This window comes from Serinus canaria, chromosome 17 (assembly GCF_022539315.1).
Source record: "Serinus canaria isolate serCan28SL12 chromosome 17, serCan2020, whole genome shotgun sequence".
NCBI lineage: Eukaryota > Metazoa > Chordata > Aves > Passeriformes > Fringillidae > Serinus > Serinus canaria.
Window position 1 is genome coordinate 9855238 of NC_066330.1, and position 25982 is coordinate 9881219.

General features: G+C 48.1%; 1 protein-coding gene across 5 annotated transcripts; it reads right to left on the reverse strand.

Annotated features, from left to right (window-relative positions):
- Positions 1-25899, reverse strand: FKBP15 (FKBP prolyl isomerase family member 15). 5 transcript variants are annotated; one of them, XM_050980972.1, is made up of 29 exons: positions 25761-25899; positions 24498-24607; positions 24112-24196; positions 23514-23583; positions 22100-22174; positions 20964-21062; positions 20434-20583; positions 19674-19742; positions 18616-18759; positions 18043-18188; positions 16996-17044; positions 16197-16316; positions 15875-15968; positions 15079-15182; positions 14347-14440; positions 13513-13622; positions 13014-13124; positions 12292-12386; positions 11608-11710; positions 8211-8382; positions 6631-6767; positions 6085-6240; positions 5521-5673; positions 5138-5230; positions 4605-4715; positions 3699-3806; positions 2783-3513; positions 2267-2357; positions 1-1595 (listed from the first exon to the last, which is right to left on the reverse strand). In XM_050980972.1, exons 1-29 carry the CDS (start codon positions 25811-25813, stop codon positions 1521-1523), a joined length of 3708 nt encoding a protein of 1235 aa, XP_050836929.1. In that variant the 5' UTR covers positions 25814-25899; the 3' UTR covers positions 1-1520. The 5 variants fall into 5 exon arrangements, with proteins under 5 accessions (XP_050836929.1, XP_050836927.1, XP_030086017.2 ...); XM_050980970.1 differs by lacking the exon at positions 25761-25899 and adding an exon at positions 25320-25637 and having other exon boundaries at positions 2270-2357; XM_030230157.2 differs by lacking the exon at positions 25761-25899 and adding an exon at positions 25320-25634.
- Positions 25900-25982: the final 83 nt, after the last annotated feature.

The window sequence follows — 25982 nt, forward strand, 5'->3', positions numbered from 1 at the left end:
TCAGGTTTAATTGCACTTTATTTTCCAAGAAGTGAAATGCTAATCTCTCAGCATGTCTTATCTGTAACAGGGAATGAGAAGTGAAGTTGTTAGTATGAGCAATGATCACCCCTGGGACACTGCAGGGATGGGTCCAGAAGCCACAACAGGGCACTACCACTCCGAGCAGCACAAGTACCCCCTAAAAATCCAGTTCCAAACACCCTCACATTGAGCACTGAGTGATGCCCAGGAAGGCCCAGCTCAGGTCACCCTGCATGGCAGCAGAGTGGTTGTCACAGGCTTTGGTCTCTGCCCAAGTTCGATCTGCATTTGGCAATTTGTGGTACTGAGGATGGGGCACACCCCAACAGCAACACCCAGTACTCTTTTGGGTGTTTTCCTCCCAAGAAATCACCTTTAGGGGGACAGAGATCTGATTCCAGTCAGAGACTGTAAAGGCAGCTAAAACCATAGAATTAGTAGAATTATTTTAAGTCTTTTCATTATATGCAGGGGTTTATTTATTTTAAAGACTTGTGGGATGGAGTTGTGTTAGTGCCCATGAGTGGAGAATAAAAGTGCTGTGAGAGCCTCAGGCTGTTTGCCCAGCTCTGTCCTCACTCCTTGCCCCTTCTGGTCCCCTCAGAGTGCAGGGTGACATCCCAGGCTGCCCAGCCCAGCCTTGGCCTCGTGTCCCACCCCTCTGTACAGTCTGACTAGTGCTGGGATGGTCACACTTCAACAGCAGCAGAGCCAAAGGCACGGGAGAAGGGCTGGGCTGTGGGGAATGACTTCCCAAACACACAGCACAGCCCAGAGCTGGGCTGCTGCTCCCACAGGGAAACACAGCCAGCAAAAGCCACCTCAGCTGTGGGCCCAGGAGAGGAGCTGAGCTGCCTGTGAGTGTCTAACACACAGCAGGGACTGGGCTCCTTGTACCATCACAGCTGCTCAGGCCCTGCTCTTTACCAGAGCTCCAAGGCTCAGCAGCTCTGGGTCAGTGCCCACCTGAACCACCTCAGCCCCCAGGGGCTCACAAGAAACACCTGACTGGGATTCCTGGGGGAACCTCCAGTGGCACACAGCTCAGACAGAGTGGGGAGAGGGTGCAAGGTCCCTGGGAGCCACCTGGGGACTGAGAAACATTCCAAAGAGTTCATCACTGGGGAAGGAGATTTTAGTCTGATTTTTTAACAGGGTGTTGCCACCGCAGGGTCCTGCCAGACTTGCTCTGCTGAAGCTCTTCACCAAGTTTCTATTTGCAAAAGGTTTGAGATTAATGAATCCAGGGCTCAGGGGAGGGGGACAGTGGGTGGCTCCTGCACTCAGCTCAAGCCCAGAGTGTTTGGCAGCTCAGAGCGATGGAACTGAGCACCCACGAGTGCAGGACAAGCCCCCTGCTGCCAGCCCCGCTCCAGCGGCAGGACAAGAGCTGGGAAGTCCCTGGTCATTCCCAATGTCCCACGTGGGCAGCTCGCCATGGGCTCAGAGCACAGGAAGACGCCATGCCCAGAGGAGAGGGCTCAGCAGCCACATCTTCATCCCAGCCAGTCCAGGTCATCATCATCATCGTCACCAAAGAGCGGTGCGGGAGGGGGACGCCCCTTCATGCTCTGCAAGGCACACCAGTGGGAAACTGCTCAGCCCCAGCAGCTTCCTGGCATTTCCTAATCACCACACAAACTGCTCTGCAATCTCTGCCAGCTCCTCAGAGCTGGGAACAAGAAGCCTCATTACCCAAGTTTTTATTTCTCATGTGATGGTTTGCTGTTTAGATTAGGTAGCAAGAAAAAATTATTGATGGGAAGGAATGTAAAGCATTGGCACAGGCTGCTCAGGGCAGTGTGGAGTCATCACAGCCTGGCAGTGTTCAAAAAGTGGGTGGATGTGGTACTTGGGGACATGGTTCAATGGTGAATGATGCTACATGGATGGCTGGACTTGATGATCTTAAGGGTCTTTTGCAACCTTGAGGATTCTCTGGTTCTGATTCCAGGAGCTGCTTACAGGCTAAAAGGGACTGGAGAGGGGCCAAACACTAAAACCCTTCAATTAACCTGGCAAGTCCCACTGATTTCATGCCAGCAGGAGTCTGTTACCACTCCCTTAGTCAAGCCAGCCCCTCCCAGCTCAGTCACTGACCCCAGACACTCCTGATTTACACAGGGAATGGATGGGGAGCCCTGAGCTCAGCCAGGCCCCCACTGCCACAGGGAGGATGTTACAGACAAGCTACAGACCATGCCTCAATCAGAGCAAACACTCAAAACACCCAAATACATACCACCTCCTCCTCATCCTCCTCTTCTGAGGAAACTTGAGGCTTCAGTAGTTTAGGAGATGCTGTTTCAAAGAAGTTGTCCTCCTCAAAGAGGCTGCAAGGAGATAAAGAATGAGCAGCTGGCTCTCAGAGGATGGGATTTGATTTTACAAGTTCTGTTACTGAGAGATGGCAAAGCTTTGCCAGAGGGAAGCCTTTGTGGCAGGTACTGTTCAGCAGTACCTACTGTTTGCAGGGCAAATCTGGGACTGGCAGGCACCAGGATCACTGCACAGGAACTGCACACTCCCCTGGGAATGTTCTCCACTGCCTCCAGCAGACAGGAGGCTGCTCTGGGGCTGCTCCCAGTGGAATGTGCCCTGGGCAGCCTGGTCTGTACCAGCTCCTGGCTGGTGCCACCCAGTGCCAGCATCTTGGGGGGACTGCAGCCCCCAGCTGTGCTGTCCTGCAGCAGGGACACACCTGGGCCTGCTGCTGTCCCAGCCCCACCTGACCCTGGCACCCAGCACCACCCCTCACCTGGAATCTGTTTGCCTGGGGCTGGAGTCCAGTTCCTGAGATCCTGGAGTTTCTCCCAGGACAGCTGAGCCTGGCTCTGCTCTGCTGGACACTGAGGCAGGTTCCTGCTCAGAGCCAGCTCCATCCCACGGGTCTGTGCCACTCCCCTCCTCCCCATTTAAGGGAGGAGGCTCCAAACATCCCCCAGCCTCCTCTGCCTTCTGCTCCACAGCTGGACATGCTGGAGGTGCTGCCTCATCCCCCTCTCCTGGCTTGGCTCCTGGAACAGAAGGCTCTGCAGCTGCTGCCTGCAAAGGCACAGCAGAGGGATCCTGTTCTGGGTCAGCCTTCCTGATGGGAACACTGTCCAGCCTCTGCTCCAGCCCAAGAACAGGCTGCCCTGCAAGCACAGGCTCCTTCTCAGCATCCAGGCTGGAATCAGCTGTGGGAGGGAGATGCTCCTCCTGAACCTTCTCATCTTCTGGCACCCCACTGCTCTGTGTCTCATGCTCCTCCTCAGGAGCTCTGGGCCCAGCAGGGTGAGCAGCAGCCTGGCCTTGCTGCTCAGACTGCAGAGAGCCTCTGGTCACTTCCCCAGGGTCAGCTGGAGGTGCAGTGCTCTGTGATGGGCTGTGCTCAGTCTTGGCTCCAGGTGATCCCTCCTGTCTCCCTGCTCCTGTGCCAGATTCCTCATTTTCACTGCCATGCTCTGGTTTCTCCTGCTGCCTGTTGAGCAGCTGCAGTGTCACAGTCTGGAAAAGGGAGTAGAGAGAACACAAGTTACACCCTACATACAAACCATAGCAGATCCCTGTATCACCTCCTCCTACCAGGCTGCTTTGCCACCCACAACAAATCCTCCTTCAGTTATTTCAGTCTCACAGTACAGACTGGAGGTTTTAGCCCAAGGCTCTCTCTTGTCTAACCACTGTCATACCTTGATAGTGTTCATGACCACCCCCAGGACTGTCCTGCCACTGTACATCTCATCCAGCTCAAATTCACCCCGAAGAGACTGAAATACACCATTCATTATCTTCTTTACCTGCAAAAGAGCATGACAGGAAACAGAGATACAATTCATTAGCATGTGAAGCACTGCACTCAACACCAGGCACTTCTCCAAGGGAATTAAAAATAAATCCAAACACACAGGTGGTTTGTCAAATAATCTACTTTCCAAACCAGAAATCCTCACCACATCAGGCCACCTTAACTCAGAACCACTATGTGACCCAAACTTATCCCCCCAAACTGAGGCAGGCTGCACAAAGCCAAGGCAGACTGGTACTTCTTTCTTATTTTAGTTTTTAAATCTAAACCTCAAATGTAGAGTTTTAACAAGAAATAAAAGTCAGGCAACAAAGTAGGCAGCAGATAGATGGAGTGAGGCTGTTTACAAGGGATGGAGGGACAGGACTCAGGGAATGACTTCCCACTGCCAGAGGGCAGGGATGGATGGGAGATTGGGAATTAGGAATTGTTCCCTGGGAGGGTGGGCAGGCCCTGGCACAGGGTGCCCAGAGCAGCTGTGGCTGCCCCTGGATCCCTGGCAGTGCCCAAGGCCAGGCTGGACAGGCTTGGTGGAACCTGGGACAGTGGAAGGTGTCCCTGCTCATGGGAGGGGATGGAATTGATGAACATTAAGGTCTCTTCCAACCCAAACCATTCTGTGTGACCATGACTCTAAGATCCCATCCCTTCTTCCTCTGTGGACTGTTACTACAAGCACAGTGCTCTGTGGAGAAAATTATACTTTTCCTTCTTCTGTTAATTCAAAGAGAAATAATTCAAGATAAATCCGTTTGCTCGGGAAGGAGAAGTACTGGAGGGTCAAGCTCACTTGCTCAGTGTAGTCTGCAGGGGAAGATCCATCCTGATCCTTCTGCAGGTCTCGGATCCGTTGCTCGTAGCGAGCCCTCAGTGCCCCGACGTCTGCCTGCAGGGCTGAATACTGCCAGGGGAGAGAGAGGCACTCTCAGAGCTGCTCCTCACACCACAGCCCCACCTCGAGGGTCACCTGGCAAGGGCTGGAGTGAGACACTAACTCTGAGTGGGGTTTTAAGCACATCATAAAAGATTTGGCTGAAAGCAACAGCACCAAAATAAGGACAGCCAAGCCAGCCTTGGAGAGCCTGATGACAGTTGTGTCATCAGCTCAAGTGCCATCAAGAATAGGCGGGTGCAGCATAACTGAGATCCCAGTGAGATGAAGGCTGGGTCTCTTATTGGGCCTATTCTGGTTTGCTGGAAACCACACAAAATTATCCCTTCCCCACCATATTCTGGAACTCCCATCCTTGTTATTCTTGACTAGCCTGAGGTTGGTGATCCCTGCACTCCAGTTCCCATCCAGCTGCTGTGTTATTCCTTTACCTTCTCTTGGATAGGCTCCAGCTCCTCCAAACGTTGCTGAGCCTCAGACAATTTTTGCTCCTCTGCTTTTTTCGAGTGTTTGATAGCTGTCAGCTGAAACACAAGAAACAGAGCAGGTCCAGCTCCTGGCAGTGTCACCCACTCCAAACAGCCACTCAGGACAGTGCAGGTAAGTGGAAGCTGTAGCTGTTGCTGCAGTTCAGCACTATCAGCCCCTTGGCTCTCCCTCCTCCATAATAAACCCAACACCTGCACCTGCAGATGGCTGAGATCAAGCTCCATAACAGGCAGGGAGTTAGAAAGCCCCAGTTAGGTGGGAGAAGACTGTTGGTAACAGCTGCTAGCGTTAGTGCCCATTGCAGCAATGAAGATTAGCTCTTTACCTTTTCTTCCAGCTGGACCACCTGGTGCTGCAGGGAATCCCTCTGCTCACACAGCTCCTGGCACTGCCGGGCGTGCTGCTCCTTGGCTGAGGCCAGGGCACGCTCACACTTGGCTTCACACTTGGACTCCAGCTCTGCCTGGATCACTGACAGCTGCCCATGGCACAAGAGACACCATCAGGAACACACACACAGATCTGTGTTTGCACAGGAGGGGAAAGCCAGGGCTGGACACCCACAGATAGGGTGCAGCCACCAGCTCATACCCACACCTCTCACTTCAGCTTCAGCCACAAAGCCCCAGGCTGGCCAGATGATCTGGCTCAGATTTCAGACCTCTTGGCATAATTCTGAACAACCTTTCACTCCTCACAAGTCCCATATTCTTCTCTCTACTACAATCTCAATTTGGTGCCTCTCCTTTCCTCAGTTTGACAATAACCCATGAATTCAAGCAGGTAATGCTTTTATTCTTCCTCTAGCTGAGCATTTTCACATTATTTCCTACCTGTAGGCTCCCACAAGCACTCCAGACCTGGAGCAGCAGCTCCCCTGAGTCCCCACCTGCTCTGCTGCTGCCTGGTCAGTCGAGGTCCGGGCCTTTTTCAGGAGCTGCCGGAGCTTGTCCAGCTCCTGCTGGTATGACCTGCGAATTTCCTCCATCTCTTCCTCTGCCTGAGCTCTCTCTGACAGGGATTTCTTCTTCCTCTCTGCAAGATTCTGCAACACAGAATGTGACACAGAATAGGCCAGACTGCACCAAAGCAGCTTTTCTCCCTCAGGCAGAAGGAGGTTCCTTGGGCAGGGAACTTCATCACTTGAAATCAAGCTGAGGCTATCTCAGAGGTAAGGAAGGTTGACACATTACTGGGTAAGACATTAAATAAATAATTAAATAAATAAAATTAAATAAATAATAATGATTAATAAAACCCAACAATAATAATAAATAAATAAAAGAATAAATAATGAATTATCATAAGCAAAAAGGATCCACCAGCCAGCAGATAAGTCAAGATTTACTTACATATTTAAAAGCAAGAACCTTTGGTTAGCCTTGGGTTAACCTTCAGTAAACAACTGAAACTGTGCTGCTGGCACTGGACATACCCTTTCCAGAGTCTCCTTTTCCACCCTCAGGTCTGTCAGCTCTTCCTCCAGTGCTGCAATCTTCATATCCAGCTGTTTGCGGCTCTGCTTCTCAGCCTTGAACCTGCTCTGAGTGTCCTGAGAGGCTTCCTGGAGCTCTGCAAACAAAGCCCCACACTTCCCTGTGAGCTTGGGTGCAAGTCCCATTGCAGGGGGATTGATGGGGGCTGATGGGGAGGGAACGGAGTCTCCTGCACAGTGCAGTCAACAACTCCACTTGTGCCTGGAGTGGGGACTAGAATTTATCAAGAGCAGCCTGTTCCAGTGCTCTGCAACCATTTCTGTGAAGACATTTTTCCTAATATCCAACCTAAATTCCCACTGGCCCAGCCTGAGCCGTTCCCTCTCCTCCTGTCCCCATTCCCTGGGAGCAGAGCCCGATGCCCCTGGCTGTCCCCTCCTGGCAGAAGTTGTGCAGAACCACAAGGTCCCCCGGAGCCGCCTTTTCTCCAGGCTGAGCCCTTTCCCAGCCTCTCCTGGTGCTCTAGCCCCTCAATGTCCTTCTTGTCATGTGGGGTCCAGAAGGGACCCCAGGGTTCAAGGTGGGGCCACAGCAGTGCCCAGCACAGAGGAATGAATGAACACCTGTCCTAGATTGCACTGCAAGATGAGTTCTATTTGCCATCTGTTAGAGGTGGGGCAGTTCTCTTCTGTTCATTGGGCTGTTTTCTTTCTCTCTTCCACAAACCAGTCCTCCCTCTGGGAAGATGTCAGCTGTTAATGGGCTATTGATTTTCCCTGCATGACTGATAAAAATTATAGCATCCCACTAGGAGATGCTCTGCCCAGAGGGAGGAGCCAAGCATTCCTACCTGGATACAATCAGATTCTGGGACACCACACACAGCCTTTCCTCTGGATTCCCAGAGGAACAGCTGCCTTTTCCACTGGATCTTCAGAGGAAGACTACACCTTTCTACAGGATCCCTGCTCCAACAGAACAACAGCTGTCACTGCAGGAGGGCTGCAGCCACAATTCCAAATGGATTGCTAACAGCACCCTGACCCACAGGGTGTCGGCTCCTATTCTGACTCTGTCAGTGTTGTTGTGTATTACTGCATTGTTTATTTTATGTTTATTTTCTTCCCTAACAAAGAACTGTTATTCCTACTCCCGTATCTCTCTCTAAGGAGAGCCCCCCACTTAATTTCAGCAGTTAGGAGGGAGGGGGTTTACAGTTTCCAGTTCAGGGGAGGCTCCTGCCTTCCTTAACAGACACCTGGCTTTTCAAACCAAGACAACACCTCAGGTTTATCTCAGCTTTCCATCCTCTGGAACATCTCTGGCTGCTCTACAGGATGTTGGACAGAAAAGCCAAGAGATTGTTCTACAAAAGGCTTCCCTTTAACAGGATGATTTTGTTTGTTGAGTCATCCCACTCTGCCTTCAGTGGTGACCAGGATGCACATCCCTCAGATATTTCAGTGCACCCATATACTTCTTCCATCCCCTGTGACTGATCCTAGGGAAAGCAGGAAGATGCCCCAGAAGACAGGAAAAAACTACAATTTATCAAAGAAAAGAGCCATGGAGCTCCCACCTGCCACCTGTGCCTGCAGCTTGTTGAGCTGTGCCTCCTGTCTCTCTGCATCCTGCACAGCACAGGAGAGCTGCTTCCTCAGGTCCATCTCCTTCTTCTGGTGGGCAGTGAGCTCCAGCTGCAGCTGGGAAACCTGGGCTGTGGCAGCTGCCAGCTCCTCTGCAACTTTGGCCTGGAGCACAAAATGGAGGAGGGAAAAGGGAGGGAGGGGGGAAAGGGATGTGTGAGGAAACAGCAGAACTGTTCTCTCAGGAAGAGCTGGAAAAGGGCTGGAGACCTTATGAGGGAAGACATCTCCAGAGTGAGGAGGCAACAGTGACTTTTCTACCATGTCAGTTTTGTCCAGACTGACTAGAAAGCTGCAAGAGGCCACCAACAACCTCATCACTACAGCAGTCCAACCCAGTGAGTTTTCCTGAAAAGGTTAAATATGTTTAAGCCTGGTACCAGTGCCTGGTGGCTCTACTCAGTTTTCAGGCTGTGAAAACAACTATTTGAGTAAAAAGCCTGGGCTCCAACATCTAATTGTCTTCCATAAGCTTACAAATCACTGAAGAGCCACTTGAACACAGGTTGGTCCCAGCCAGGAGAGCACCCTGTCCCCAGACAGCACGAGGTCACCTTGGCTGCCCATGGGCAAGGCTGGCATTTCCCAGCACAGCTCTCAGTCATGTGGGGACCTATTTAGATTTAGGATTGCTGAGAGTCAGTGATTCACATAAAACCAGGCACTAGCACAGCTTGTTAGACAACTTGTAAACAATGTTAGCAGGGGCTCAAGACAGACACAAAGTCCCATTCCCAATCTTGCTGAGTGATACACAAACTTCAGAGGATGCTCTGCAAAGACAGAATTTGCACAGGGAATCCCTAAACAGCTTCCACACCTCTGCCTATTTTGAGATTCCCAACAGGTTATTCACATTATTGAAACAGGTAAGGTCAGGAGAACTGGATTTTCTCTCTGCTTTATCCCCCTAACAGAATTCCCTCCATGTGAGGACCAGCACTTTCTGGCACAGAAGAGCTGTGAGCAAAATTGTTCCAGCTATGTTGATGATCAGGATGTGCTGACCTGAAGGGCTGGGATACCACACCACTCATTTTAAAGAGGAGGCAGCATTTAAGAGAGTGGCCAAAGCCAGATCTGCTTTCCTCCTGTGCTTCCACAAATGTCCCACTGCTACACTGACTCCTGGCAAGCTAAAACCAAACCCCATGGCACAGCTAAAGACACCTAAAGGTTACTTTAACCCTCGCCTCTGTCTTTATCGGCAAATAAAGAAAACAAAATTAGGAGATCCTATGGCAGGAAGTGTTACAAGACAGAAGTTTCTACAGAGGATGCTTCATGTCCACAGCTCAGATCCAGCCTCCAGCTTTCAGGCACCAGGAATCCTGGGTGACCTGTCCCTGCTCTGCCAGTGATCCTGCTCTCCTGTGGGGAGTGGAACAAGCAGCAATGTGAGAGAATTCTTGGAAAGGGCTCCCCAAGAAAGAGGGGGCCAGTGGGGAGACACTGCCAGTTCTAAAGCCCTTTTCCAGTGAGGGATCTGTGCTCATTCAAGCTCTGAGACAATTCTTTCCATGCCAATCAGTTTCTAGTTCAAGAGGAAGCTGGGCTGGCACTTGCTAGGGCACACCCATGTAGCACCTACACAGTCAGCAGACACTGCCTCACCTGGTCCCAGCCCCGATCCACTGGCAGCATGTGCTGGGAAGAGAAAGCAGCAACAGGAAACAGCAAGGGTTAAGAACACAACTTGAAAGGCAGAGGCATTCATCAGCAGAAAAGCAAAATGCTTCATAACAGGAGCCTAAGGCATGCCAGAGAAGCCTTTAAATTACTCCAAGGACTGTAAAAGCTTAGACAGAAAAGGGGAGTGAAGCCTGATGTAAAAAGAAAGACACTAAAGGTATCCCTAGGGTATGTCACATACCAGAGCTGGGAGCAGTCCTGGCTGTGACCTGCACTGGAGAGCTGAGGAATTACTTATGGTCCACAAGCTTCACCTAAAGCTGTGACTTGCTCTGCCAGGGCCAAAGATCCACAACCCAAAGCAGTGAGTAACCAACACCTCAGTGACCCTGAGTGCAACCAAATGGTGAGCAAATCTGTGTGTAAACAATGGATACACAGCTTCCAGTCAATCCTCTTTCCTGGGGATCCAGGGACTGCAGTCTCAAGGCAAGCTGGGCTAGATAAAGGGAAGAGGAAGGAATACCAGCCTTCATATTTACAGTCAATACTCCCACAGGACCAGGGGAAATCTCCCAGGGCAAGGCAGGGCTTTCCTGGTCTGGCCTGAAGCCTGTTCATGTAACATCATCCCTGGGCAGTGACTGCTCAGTCAGGGGGGTCCTGATGAAGATGAGGCCCAAAAGACTCCTGAAGATCTTATACTTCCAAAAGATGACTCCTCCCCAAGCTTTATTGTACCAGCAGGATGCTGTCCTCACTGAGGAGGGAATTCAATTTATTATTTCAGTCTGACTTATTCCTGGTTAGAATATCTCACACTCCTACATACTGTGGGTGTGCAGCCTGGGCTGGGGGTGGAAAAGCAGCCCCTTTCCCTGCCTGCTCTCAGCCCTTCCCTGCTCTGCTCCTGACCACCCACTGGAAAGCTGCAGTTCTGGTCAGCTTTAGGTGCACCAAGCTGTGGTTCTTACACAGGGGAAACATCTGTCACCTCACATTTGAACTGGAGAGAGACAGCTCAGCAGGAGAGCACAGAGCAAGACTGGACTTGGTGCAATTTAAGAAGCCAGTGCTTGAGAAAGCAGAGCAGGCACCATGCAATGGCAGAGCCAGAGCAGCACTCCAGGGCTAGGCTGGCCTATAGGGATGGTTCAGGGTATGCAGCCATGCAGAAATGAATTTCACTGGTTTAAAAGCTATTTCCCAACAGTTCCTGTCATAAAAGCACAAAGTGTTACTGGGAGAAATAAAGAGCTTCTGATTAGCATTAAAAAACCCACAAAAGTGCAACGAAGAAACTCCAGCAGGAAATATATTTTTCTTGTATCCATATTCACTCTACATCAGTTATATAAAAGGAATAAAACTCTTCTGCAACTATCAGTGCAACTAAATAACTGAAGTATTTCCAATTCAAAAGCCCTGTGATACAAAATTCCACAACACATTGGCCACGTGTCCACAAAGTTAGCAATAAATCAGACACTCTCCTACAAGGTAACAGTATTAAAGCAATGACAGTATGAAATGGTTATATCCTCTGTGATGCTTTGGTCATGAAAACCATCAAAACATCCATTTTTTTCTCAAAACTAAGTTCAGAACTGCAGATACCTTCTAAGAAAACTGCCTTGACGAACAAGACTTCAGCTTCTTTTAATGCAACAACCCTGGCTTTGTTCATGCCACTGTTACCTTCTCCTGCTCTGCATGCAACACTCTTGCCTGTGTGTTCTCATTTCTGGTCTGCAGGGAGTGGTTCCTTTGCTCCATCAGCAGGTTACTCTGCTCCACATACCTGTGAACAGGGAGACTCTGTGGGATTCCTGGAAAGCCAGGGCTTGGAGCCAAGGGCTCCAACAGAAAAGGTGACATTCCAAAGCACAGGAGGTCTCAGGTGAATTCATGACAAGTCCCAGACAATCTAACAGGATGTGCTAATCTCAAGAGCAGTGAGAGGGCTGTGCCTGGCAGAGCAGAGCTTTTATCAGCTGGGGTAAGTGCTTCACTCTCTGAAAATGTCTCATGTTCCAAGAGTTTTGGTAACTTGGTAGCTGAATTTCACAAAGGGCTCCACGTCCCCCCTACAATTTCTTCACCTCATTAAAAGCCAGCAAAAATAAACTCCCAGAGGCAGGGCAAGTGTGCTCAAAGACAGAAGGAGGGATTTTCTTCCCCTTTTACACATTCATGTTTACTGTAAACCAGAGCTCTGGGGATAAGCCCTGCAGAGAAGGGGTGGGAGGAATCCTACACTTTAAATACCTTAAAAAAAGAATCAAAATATCAGAATATGGCTATCTCCTAACAAACACCCCTGAGTTATGCCCAAGTGTAAGCTGGAGAGTCTGGAAATGCAATGAGGCTCCCACCCCTTACCTCTGGTTGCGTTCAATCAACTCACTGATCTTCTCATTCTGCTCCTCAATCCGACTGCTCTTCTCAAATATCTCCTGCTTCAGTCTCTCATTCTCCTAAAGCACAGCTCAGCATGAATATTCAGCTTACTCAGATTTCCTTGCAGCAGTTCCTAAACCTTTGTTTTGCACAGAGACAGGACAGTGGTGAGGCTCATCCTTTCTGTGGGAGCAGCCCAGGAAGGCACCTGCCACATTCAGCAGAATCCTGGCATGGCACAGTGGCTGCTAAATCCCATTCTAGAAAATATTGTGTCTGGTTGACTTCCTTACCCACAAACCCCAAGTTTATATGGCTGCTGCTCAGAAAGGCTTCAAAGCATAAAATTAAATGGTGAATAGCAGAAGCAGGTGGTTTCTACAACATGGTACTTGAGCTGTGAAATTGCTCTTCTGGAGACTGGGGGTTATATCCATAATGGTTTGAGAAGCTGAACTTCTCCCACATGAACTTTTTGTCACAGCCCATTAAACACCCACAACTCTGACTCAGAAAACACCCAAACCCCAAAATGCTGAGAAGAGCTTTTTGGAGGGGGAAAGAGGGATGGAAATCATTGTAAGTCTCATCCTCATTCTGACCACACAAAACCATAAGCCATGGGTGGCTGGACATTTGCTCTCATTAGGGATAATGAAAGCCCCAGCTGCTGATGGCAGTGAAAGCAGGCTGGCCACGCTCACCTGGATGATGCGCTGGATGTTGCTCATGATCATGGAGGCTTCCATGGTGACAGAGGAGATGCCAGGCAGCAGGGAGCTGTTAGCAGTGCTTTGCTTCTTCAGCTCCTCCACCTGCAGGGAGAAACCAGTCTTAAATAATTTGAAATGAATTTATGGATGCAGGTGAGAGTCAGACATGTGCAAAGAGGCATTTCACTGTTCCTTCTGCTCAGCTGCACGCAACAGGCACTGAATCAAGTGTGACAACTCCCAGAGGTCAGGGAATCCTCCAAACAATGTATCACATGATATTCAAGACAGTAAGAAAGCACCTTTCCCCAAGCTTAAGCTTTGTTTTCACACAGCAGCTGAACTGCTGCCACTTAAAGGTGTTATAATATTGGAATTTTACTCATTTACTGTATCACTTAATGCAGGCACTTAAATAGAGCCAACTGCTCTCAGCACACCTGGAAAGCAGAAATATCCTGGGCAGCCAGGTGATCCATTTTACCCATACCTTGGCAGCCAGGTGATCCATTTTATCCACGACTTTGCTCACAGCCAGTCGGATTTCAGTGTTGTGCTGCCGAGCTTCTGTCATCAAAAAGGAAGTGACATCTCCAGGGGCTTGAAGGGAAAGGAGAGAGATTTACAGTGACAAGGGGAAGGAAATACCTGCAGAGACACAGCAAAAGCTGGGTTGCATGAAGCCTGCCACCAGCAAAGCCCAGAAATGAAAAGGACATGGTATTTGGAAAATGAATAATGTAGGTATTTCCCAAATAAACTCAACAGGCAGCTTTGAGTACAGCAAATTCTTGAGCCATGTGACAGCTCAGCTCAACAAGAGCAAAGCCCCCAGACACACCAGAGCAACAGAAGGGCAATCAATACAGGAGCACAATCAAACCACAGCAGTGAAGGTCAGCTTCTGAAACTGCACTGCAAAAACAGGCTCCAAGAAAGGCTCAGTTCACCCAAGACTTCACCAACTGGGATGACTTGATGGTTCTTTAAATGCACTTGGTCCTTCCTAGGTTTTGCCTTTTACAGTTCAATTCTTTCCCTGGCTGGTAGTTCTATTTATAACTAGAAGCACCATCTACCAAACTCCTTTAGTAATACCCAGTCTTAGGAAGACACAGAAATTCCAGCCCCTTTCACACAGAACAAAGCTCTTCAAGGTAAGAAAGAGATGGGTATTTATTGGGAAGTGCTTGCCCCTATTTGATATTAAAAAAATAAGCATTTGTGAAACAGCACAGTGCTGCCACAGTCATAAATCGTCATCACCAGCTGTTTCCTGCAGGACTTGCAGCCCTCTGGGAAGCAGGTACCTTTTAAAACATACCTTGGTAAGGAGCAGGATACATCTGACCCACAGGCTGGAGTTGAGAGGCAGATGCAGCAGTCTGGGGGTAAGCAAATGCCACTCCTGGATATGCCTTGCAGGACAAATTCAATAGGTTAGAATGTGTTTTGCTGTTTCCCCATGTCCTCACAGTTTCATATTTTTTGAAGCCCAAGAGCAAGGATGATGTTTGGAAAGAAAAAAAAAATCAAATAATTAAGGAGTTGGAAAGTCAAAAGACACTAGAGTCATTTTGAAAGGAAAATAATACTCTTCTTTTGAGGGTTAGTTAGCTCCCACTTTCACTCAAATTTCAGCAAAACTGTCATCCTACATTTGTGAGAGTCAGAGATCAGCATGTGAACAGGTCCCTCTGATGTTAATTTGAACACAAGGTTATTTCCTAAAAAGGGGTCAAAAAAGCACAACACAACTTGATTGCAACTTGACTGCTCATTGCTGAGGAACTTGGAAGTTTTTGTTGTATCCACTACAAAACCAGGTATTAACAAAGCCTGGTTCATCCATAGTTTAAGAACCCATCATAAACAGAAATTAGCCCTTTCTGAATACATTTTAAGAGGTATATGATGAAAACCTGAGAATGCCAAAGAGTCACAGGAAACAGCCTGGAAATCTCACCCTAATTTTAAAGTCCTTGCTCCCAGCAATGGAGAAGACTCAGGACAAAGGACAGAAGTGCCAATATTCTCCTTGATTTCATTTTGGTACCTGAAAGCCCTGTGCTCCTCCAGGCAGAGCAGAATTGGGTTGGATCGCTGCAGGAATTAAAGCAGCAGAAGATACTGAAGGTGCAGCACCAGATGCTTGAGGTACTGAAAAGGAAGAAATAAAGTCAGCATGCTATAAAGCAGCTCAGAGGAATTTAATTCACCTAGTGTGAAATGGCAAAAAAACCCCACCAATAACGAAAAAACTGAATTGACAAAAGTTTAACCAAAGCCTGTGTGCAACCTTGTGAAAATTAAATCCAGTCAAGCAAGTGATAATAGGTCAAGAAAAGAGTAACCTTTCACAGAAGTCCCACTTCTAGCTCCATTTAAATAACCTCTTTTCATTCAACCAGAGATAGCTCTGAAGTTTACTGACACGAGGTGTGACTCAGACTGACTCTGAAGGCTGCTCAGCTGACCAGCAGCTGATGTGACCATTCCATCATGGGAAGACACATCCGGCCCCATGCTGTCCTTCACTTGGATTTCCATCATTCCTTAAAGTACTGTTCACTGGGAGGGGATCTGTAACATTCCATTTACAATCCCATGGCCTACCAATCTCAGTGCCCAGTGACGGGACAGCTCAGGCATGGTGGCTGCTCTTCCTCAAGCACAAGACTGCAATGAAGAAACGCTCCAAGGATTGTCTTGTGCTCCATGGATTAGTGGCTCATAGATCAGCAAGCCTTATCAGAAGCTTCCAGTTAATATCTCAGCTCCTGGAAGGAATGCTCTGTTCCCCCAGCCCCCCTGGAGTGGAAAGGGAGTGCAGCAGCTCCCCAGCATGGTACCTTGTGTGGACACTGTGGGCAGCACTGCCTGAGCTGGCTGGGAGGGTCTGGTTGAAGCCACTGGCTGTGTTGTCCCTCTCAGAGTATTGGGATCCTAAAAAGATTTCTTCATGTTACAAGAAACACCAAAGAACAAGGCAGCAGCCTGAGCCCAAAGTCACCTGAGACAAGGTGCTACCCCAGGAACCCAAGTGGAATCTTTCTGTCACAGAACCAGAGCAGATTTCCCTGGACAAGGGCAGAGCCACTGCTACAGATCCCACTTGAAGCAAGCCCCAGTGTAGGAAAAGCAGTGAAAGAGTCACCCTGCTGTGACTGGTACCTCTATTTCCGAGTCACTGGAGTCCAGCTGGCTCCCTGCTGTTCCAGCAAGGAAAGGCAGCATGGGCTGTCCCATTTTAGCCATCCGAGAAATCAGCTTTGCCTTTGCTACATCTGGGTTCTAAAAGAAACGTTTAGTTACTCCCTCTTTGTCTCAGCCCAGGCTTTTCGGGTATTACAAACACTTCAAAATCTCAGACTGAATGTTGACTCAATTTTTCAATGACTGGGTGAGAATCTACTCTTCAAGCACCAGGATTGTTAATCTAGCTTGTTTTATATATCCTCTTTCTGGGATGACAGTGCTGTCACTACCGAGGAAAATCTGTCCCTGCACAAAACATCAACAAGAAACTGTGTGAGTTCAGGAAGCTGCTCAGCAGCTTTTTCTGTCTGGAGGCACAAAGTCTTCTCATGCAGCTCTAAAAACTTATCCTGAATGCTCCAATTCCTTTGTTATCTATTTTAAATTTATCCATTTATCCCAAAAGACAACCAGCCTTGTGAACATCCACATGGTCAAAGTCACTTTGCATTTAAGAGCAGGAACTGGGGCTGGGGTTCCTCAGGTCCTGGTAATCACAGAATCATTAAGGTTGGAAAAGACCTTTAAGGTCATGGAATCCAACCATTAATTATCAAGTCCAACCCTTAATTCCTTCAAAAACAAGGCCCAAAGCTGCTGTAAGGTGAACATTCTAGTGTCTTGCATGATGCTCACTTTATCTTTAGCAGTAAATTCTTAAAGTGAAAATGAACTTCTCTACTCAGGCTTCAAGATAGGAGAAGGCAGCACTTACTGCAAGCTGCTCGCTGATGGAGTTGGACTTGGCCCGGACAGCTGGCTCCCTGCAAAGCCACACAGGAGTGGAGATTAGCCAGAAGGATTCAGAAGCCAACATTCTGGATTTATAAACACTTAAATACACCTCTCCCTAGGAAAGCTGTTTTCTCACATCCTGAGCATTTCTTTTAGCCCACACTTCTGAAACAGTCTTTACAGTGTTATCTGTAGATATGCTCAGGACACCACTGTGGCCCACTGGAACAGCTGATTATAGAAAGATAATTTTGTTTGCTTTAGCAACCATGTTCTGGTATAAATAATTTTAACCAAGTCCAAAAAACTACTAATGGCAACAAGAGGAGCACTTACTTGGACTCCCTAAAAAGGGTGACTGACCCATTTAATTAAAGGAAGAGAACATAGAATTGTTAAGGTTGGAAAATACATCTAAGGTTGAGTCACCAACCACTAACCCAGCCCCAACATGTTCAGCACTAAACCCCAACCCCAAGTGCCACATTTGCATTCTTTGAGCACCTCCAGGGATGGTAACTCCACCCTGGGCAGCCTGTGCCAATGCCTGACCATTCTATCAGTGGAGGTTTTCCTAATATCCAGTATAAACCTCTCCTGGAGTAACTTAAGACGTGATTTCCTCTCCCCAGTCACTTATTACCTGGGAAAAGAACCCAACCCCACCTGGCTACACCCTCTTTTCAGGGGATTGTGGAGACTGAGAAGGTCCAAACTGATGCCAATGATGCCAGCTGAGATGAGACAGCTGTTAGAGCAGCACCCATACAGCTCAATCCCACTGGATCTCAGCAATGCTGGAATGACTTTCTTTACTGGAGCCCATTCCAACTGCTTTTATCTGGAAGTCATCACTCAAGCTGAAAATTCCAGCAAGTCCTGTTATCAAGCACTGCTCTGCCACATGGAGGGCACTGAGCTGGCACAGAGGCCCCACATTTGCCAAATGAGATGTCAGTGCAGCACTGTGCTGGTGGGCATCACCAGCATTCACACAGAAAGCTGTTCAGGCCATGCTGCCTCTTACCCAGGCTTTGGAGGGATGGTGGAGGGAGGCACTAAACCCGAGTCTGAGGAGAAGCCATCTGAGCTGGGAACTGGAGAAGGTGCAGGGGAATCCCTGGAACTGACACTCAGCCCATCTGAACCAGAGCACTCCTTTGCCAGCTTCACCTTAAAAAGCATGAAGCAAAAAAAAAAAAAAAAAAAAAAAAAAAAAAAAAAAAAAAAGATATGTTTTTTCTGGGTTCCTGTAAAAATTGTCATTAATTTATTTGTGATGGCACTGCCTGTGGAGCTCGTGCACTTCAAGGAAAAGCAGCCAATTGATTCAGAGCTGGAGAAGCTGAGTCTTTACATCCTCTCATTCCTCCCACAGTATTTTGTTTTCCCAAGTGACTCACAAATAAGACACCTAAAAGATCCCAAGACAGTTACAACAGACAAACAGCCTTGAGGGGTGTTTGTTTGTTTGAATTAAAGATACACATCTTGCTGAGGTTTCTAACAGTTTCTGAGCTGGAGTTCTCATACTACCAGCAGGTTGCCCCTTGCAGTCACAAACCAGATGGAAAGCAAACATTTGGCAGGAGACACTCACCCGCCTGACCTCCACCTCAAACACCAGAGTGGAGTCTGGAGGGACACGAGCAGCCACGCCCTGAGCCCCATAGGCCCAGGCTGGGGGAATGATGAGAAACCTTCGCCCTCCTTTCTTCATGCCCAGCATTCCTTCTTCCCAGCCCTTTGGTGTGCACAGGCAACAGAAGAGAGAGCAACACTTGGATCAGTGACATTATTTACCCCCATTAAGACAACTTCAGGCAAAGGTCCCAAAACATATAGAGATTCTTGCAAAATCCTGTTTATTTTCAATGTGCAGCACTAAACCTTTGTCTTGCCACAAATCCTGAAAGCCAGTTGTAAATCCCAGTGTTAACTTAAGAATAAAGATGCAGCTCCACCACACAGTAGCAAACTCACTCAGCATTCTGGGGGAGAACTGGACTCCAAAGAGATCTGAATTACTCTGGTTAGATTTACAAAGCAACCAAAGAATATAGTTGTAATGAGGGACATGAAGTCAGAGCATTGCAAACTGCCTAAGGGATGTCAGCACTGAACAGGATGGCTCTAACAGCCAGGCAAAATTAGTAAGATACAGGATAAAGCAAAGCAGACAAATAGCACATCTTCAATAAAAGACAACTTGTAACAGGTCATATTTGAATTATACAGGTCATACATGAATTACTCAGGTCATGGAAATTACCTGAACAAAGGCATCTCTGACTCAAACCCTGATTTTATGGAATAACTTAAGGGAGTATCACAACACCTGGATGAAAAATTGTTTCCTTTAGAAATAGGGTTCCCCAAGAACAAGGGAATGGATTAAGTGACTTCCAGAAAAAACAAAAGACAATAAAATCCCAGCTCCTGAAAACAGGAATTTCCTTTTTACCAAAGAGGACAACTCCTGTCTAACACTACTGAAAAGGAGACTGGGCTCTATTGTGCAAAGCTTGAGTGATTCACTGTCACAGACTGATTGCTAAGAAATGAAACAGAAACAGCAGGTATGAATCCTGAACAAGAAGTGCAGTAATTCAAAGCTCTGAGACTTGAATTACTGTAATGAAATGCCACAAGTTGTACCTTGATGACCTTTCCAGAGCCCAGCTTCAGCCGCAGCAGCTTGTCTTTCTTAACATTAGAGTCAAACACCTGGAGAGTTGAACAAGAACACAAAATACATGGGTTTCCCAACTGTTTCTAGATTCTGAATGCTGCTTAACACATTCCATCAACTCTTAGAACCTCTGCTTAAATGCTATTTCCCATCCAACTACTACCAAAATTAATTCTCAGCTGTAAGACAGAGCTTTAGTCCATTTCCTGAAGTACAATTTCATGAAGTGAATGATAACTGGAGACTCAGACTTGCTTTAGGACAGGGCTGGGTCAAGCAAAACACAACATTAAATATTCATGTGTCAGAGTGCCCACAGAAGTTTAAAAGCATTTCAATCAACTCCCCCTGAACATAACAGAATAACAGAAACATTAAGGTTGGAAAAGCCCTCTAAGATTACCAAGTCCAGCCATCCCCATAGCACTGCCCTGTTCACCACCAAACCATGTCTCAAGCACCACATCCAGATGGTTTTTGAACACTTCCAGGGATGTGCTGCCCTGGACAGCCTGGGCCAATGCTCAACAACCCTTTCAGTGAGGCACATTTTTTTGTAAGATGCCAGAATGCCTTGTTATTCTATAGGCAATAGAAATTACCCCACTTACAGTGCCACAAATGTCCAAAGTACACTTTAACATCAACACCAGTACTATGCTGGATGAGCAGGTTCCTGCCAGGACTGTCCCACTCAGCATTAGAAAGTGGCAGAGGTATCTTTACCTGTCCAAGCCCATTGTTCTGGAACAGCCATCCTGTATAGGCAACCTCCAGGGAGTCTCCTCCTTCCACCCCTTGCCCTTCTCCCAGGAGGAGATCCTGGCAGAGGACTGAGTCCAGAGCTGGAGAGCTGTTGCATTTGGCAATGCACACCTGCAGAGGGAAAGCCTAGCAGTGTCTCTGGCCTTTAATGGACAAGTCCCACTCATTAATCTGATGCATTCCTTGCTGTACTGATCAAGCCCACATTAGAAATGCACTCCCAGGGCATTCCCCATCTCCTTGTGCTGAATGAACACCCTCTGCTCTACAGAACCACTGATATGCAGCACTTGGGAATCTTGAGAAGCAACAGGCTCCCTGCCTCAAAGAGATTTGTTTTAAAGAACAAAACTCAGGGCAGGCTCCTCTCAGATCTGTCTCCATCACAGTTATGCACACACTCAAAGCTGAACTACAATGAAAACAAAACTTGATTTGCCCCTGTTGTAAACCAGCCATCAGAACTGGCTGGCCCAGAGGGGAGCAGTTACCTGCTTACTGAAATCCACTGCTGCCTTTTCTGACTCAAACATGATGGACCAGTTCTGCCTCTGATCATCATAGAACGTGCTGTAATTGTTGGGCTGAACCTGTGGGAGAGGAAATCAGTTCTATCTTAGATATTAAATTAACTAAAACCCACATCCAAAAGAAGCTTAAAATAAGAGCTACTGAAATAAGGCAGCAAGAACCCTGCTGTTCTACAGCCAAAGTTCAAAATTAGCCTTTATTTACGTGCTCATTATCATGGAAGAATTATTATAACTCAAATATGTGAGCAAACATTAAGTGCTTCCTACATGCTGCAGTTCACACAGGAAGGTGAAACCTTTCAGAAACTCCCTTGAAGCCTGGTTCTTTGATATATACTGAGAATTTTTAAGTGAGAGTGATTTCCATTTCATAGTTTATTGTATTTAGGCTTCCAGAATCATTTGGAGAAATCACTTCCTCCTCACTTCTAAACCCATGTCATCAGAAGTGACTATAAAACCCATTAATTTTTCAAGAATGTGGTTATAAAAAACTAGAGAGCAAGGTCTAAGCTGGGACAGAAATTTCATTGTTTGAGAGTGAAATTTCCATCTCTCATATGAAGAGATTTGATGCCATCTGATGACAAGCTAAGAACAGTAAACCAACGCTTCAGTTTTCTGTAAAACTGGCAGAAGCCAACTTCCTGAGAGATTCCATTTTGGAGCTCATAATGCTCCAGATTGTTCTCAACAGCAGGAAAATGCTGAGTGCAAATTTTCTGAGAGAAAACATTTCCTTGCTGTCATTTCCTTCTGCTTACTCAGTTGTATTCTCTCAGACACTTAACTCGAAATTCTCAGCAAAAGGAATTTTGCTGGTTTTATCCACTCCAGGGCTGCAAACCCCAAACTCCTCTGTGAGCACAGGTAATAATTTACCTCCTACAGGAGCCTTGGTTTGGAAATCTGAGGAGGTGACCAGCCAAAGCCTCTTGTGTAATACAGAGGAGAGCAGTCACACTGGGACACCTCCTTCTCTGTCACTCAGATATTTGATCTCAAAGTTTATAAACCAAGGCTTAAGGAAGAATTTTAGAGCCAACTTTGTGTTTGCTGTGATCAGAAAAGGCTTTTCCAAGCCAGAGGCTCACCGTGAGCACAAAGCCTGGGTGGATCCTTGCAGAGGTGATTTGTTGCTGCTGGCTGATGTAAAGGAGGATCCTGTACTGGATTCCACAAGGAATTAGACAAGGAAAAAGAACAAAAACAGGAACTCAAAACGTCTTCAATGCTAAGGTGCTTTGTCACATGCAAAGACTAAGGCTCAGTATTTATTTGTCAAATATACCTCAGCAAAAATACTTAACACAGTTTTGTGACACTTATTAAAACTGGTTTATTCTCAAAGGTTTTATTTAGCTGCAGCAACCAAGCAAGTGAAACTCATTGTTTTATAATAAACAACATGCTTTAACTAATTCCACATTTTTCACAATTACAGGGGGAAAAGATGGTGCACTAACCCTTCCAGATACAGAACTCACCACACATGGCATCAAATCATCACAGAGCCATTTAGGCTGGAAGAGACTGAATGATCCAAGATCACTCCCCCAGCACTGCCATGGTCACCACTGTCCCCAGCTGCCACATCCACATGGCTTTTAAACCCCTCCAGGGATGGGGAGTCCACCACTGCCCTGGGCAGCTGTGCCAGGGCCTGACCACCCTTTTGGGAAAGACATTTTCCCTCAAGAGGTTTGTGTGTGAAATCTTCCATCTTTGCATCAACCTATTGAACCAACACACTGAGTTGGAGGGACTTTTCCAAGTGCTAAACAATGCAGATATGAGATTTATTGACATATTTGAGTCTACTAAACATAATCTATTATGGAGATGTGTTTTCCTTTGTGCACCTGCACTGGACACAGTTCAGTGGTGAATTGGGAGTGACCCAGTTACTGCTCCCAGCTGGATGTAATATCACATGGGCAGCCTGAGGAAAGCTGGTTCAGCTTCCTCCTGCACTGCCTGTGCACCCCAGCTCCCCCAGAACAACACAGCTCAACACTTTCCAGATCACTGACTCACGAACTGAGTTACCCAACTAAGATTTATTTTGTTCTTGCCAAAGCAGAAGCAACTTAGTGAGACATGAATGAGGACTTGGGGGATATGAAACATCACAAATACCAAGAGCAGGGAAGGGTGAGAGTTTTCAAAGTAGCTTTCAAACACACCCATTTACTGGGCACCTCAGTTCTGTGTTCTTCAAGGAACACTTGGGAAGGAAAGATGTTTTTGATACCAAAAGAACATATGACTTCCAGAAACACTGCAAACTATTTCAGGCACAAGTTGTAAGAGATCTTACAAACTCACAGACTGCAGGAAAGAAAGATGTCACCAAGGTGGATGGCTGAGCCCCTGGGAAAACCCAGGAGGCAGAAAGGCAGCAGGAGAACAACACCAAAAGCAAAACACTTTGAGAGCTCACGAAAACACCATCTCATAGCAGTGAGCCCTCAGCAGGGCAGAGTTAGGGAAGGAAGTGTCTCTCACCTCTTTGGTGGCATGGTTCCCCACTACAGCTGCTCCATACTTGCCTTGCTTCAAGTACTGCCCATTTGTACTGGAAGATAAGGGAGACATTCAGCTGCACAACTGCCCCTAACTCAGAATTCTTTAGAGTTCAGAGCCCTTTTCCCAGGTATAAAATGTCAGGCAGCCTTGCTTAGCTTAGAGCCAAGAGCACACATCGTGGAGCGAGTTGACAACTGCTCTCACAGATCCATGGCAGAAACATTTCCCCATGATGGTAGCATCAAACAGTTTTAGTGCTCTCACTCTGCTCATGCCTCAATTCTCAAGGGCATGAAGCACAAGCATCTGACAGAACCTCCTGAAGCAGAGCAGGATCTCAGCCCAGCAGGCAGGACACAGCTCCCAGCCACAGCCAGACCCAGAGCTTGCTCTTTATCTCAGAACTGCCTCACTCAGAGCTGCAACACAGCAACTGAAACTGTTCTTGAGCAGAAACTTCCACTGCCTTGCAGCATTCCCACCATGCAGATATGGCTGAAAACAAGCACCTCTTCCCATTTATCCAGGAATACCTCCCCTCTGGGATCAGGGACAGGCTGCAGCAGGAGTCACTTACTATCGATACGCGAGCACCGCCATGGCCACCAGCACCGAGGGGGCTCCTGAGGCCGCTGGGGCCACCGGGGCCTTCTGGGGCTGCCCTGTGGGGACAGAGACCAGGGACAGCTCTCAGAGGCACAGCACTGCCTGGGGGCACAACCACGACAGGTACCTTCCCACAAGGAGAAGTAACTCCAGTGGGAATTACAAAGAAACAAAGACTAGAATTCCAAAGTCACCCAAGGCCAGCTGAAAATCCAGGTGCAGGAGGGCACTGGAGGAAAACATCCCTGAGGAAAGCTCAGGGAATTATTTGCTCTGCTGCTCTTCACAAGGGCCCTTGTTCTCCCCACACACACGTGCTGCTGAGTGTGTTCCCTATGCTCAAGCCCAGTTACTCACCAGCTGCTGTCTGACCCTTCTTGGGCTGCTTTGGTGCAGTGAACTGGAAGAATTCATTTCCCTGGCTTGAGACTGTTTGATCCAGGCCAAAGAGAGAGGCTAATCTGGCTCTAGAAAGGGATATAAAACCATTTAACCTTATTTAACATGGACACTATACATAATGAACACCCTTAACTAGAGGGTCTTACAAATAAAAAGTGTTTACCATCACTTTGGAAGTAAACAAAGAGCTGCAGGTTAAGCTGCTTTATGTTAATTAAGCATCTAATTTTGAATAGGCAGAACTTGTATATGAAGAGGCTGGGAAAGTGGTAAAACTGTGTTTCATTTCCTCAAAAATGGACTGAAGGTGTGAGAATTGAAACTACAACAAAAAAAAAGTTACTTTGAAACAATGACTAGAACTAACTTGACATAAAATAGCTGATTCTTACAATACCCAAATAATATGTGACAGAGAAACCAACATTCAGCTCCTGGAGTTTTTTGTCTTTAAATGTCCAGGAAACAGATTCTCCCATTAAGTTTTAAAATGGCAGAAGCTCTCCCAGCTAAGGGCAGAGGGTTTAATGCTGGAGGTTATTCCTTCAGGATACATTGTTTGCAATTTTACTGCTTCAAGGCCAGTTCCACTTAACCTATTCCTGATATCATGGGGCAAGGGAATAAAAACCCAAAAAATGACACCATTGCCAGTGAATGTCCTTTAAAAATAACTAAATTTTCTAAAGAGAGTATGAGTTTACAAGAGAAGCTCCTGGAAGGGGGCGGGGAGTAGAATTACAGCTCTTGGAGCAGCAACAAGTCAGTGATACAAACCCCTGATGCGCCGCACACAGACGCGATCCGGGGGATCCCGGGAGCGGCCTGGGAGGGGCCAGCACGGGGGAACGGCCCCAAAGCGGCACTTCCAGCACTTCCCACCTCTCCTTACTCAAATGGAAACACCGAGTTCTCTGCCCTGGCGACCCCGGAGCGGCTCCGCCTCCCCCAGCGGGAGGGACCCCGAGCAAAGGCAGCCGGACCCTTCCCGGGCTGCCCATACGGCGCTCCCGCAGCGGGACGGCAGCGGGGCACAGCCCCGGCGGCACCCCCGGTCACAGGAGGGCAGCCCCAGCCGCGGGCCCGGCTGCACAGGGGGCGGCCTGCCCGCCCCTCACGGCCGCGGGCCTTCACCGGGGCCACGGCCCCGCGGCCTGCCCGGGCCGCCGCGCCCACCCGGCAGCGGGGAGGGGGTCCCGCCGCGCCCCCGGCGCTCACCCGCTGGCCGGGGACAGGAAATCGGCGTCGTCCTCCTCCGCCGCCGCGAACATGGCCAGCGACAGCCGGGGCGGGGACGGGCGGGCGGCGGCAGCGCTTTACGGCCGGCGGCACCGGCGCGGGCGGGGCGGGGCTTGAGCTGCACGTCACAGGGGGCGGGGCCTCAGTGGCAAAGCGGAGGGGCGTGCGGGGTGGAGGCGTGGCTTAACTGCACCGAAGGGC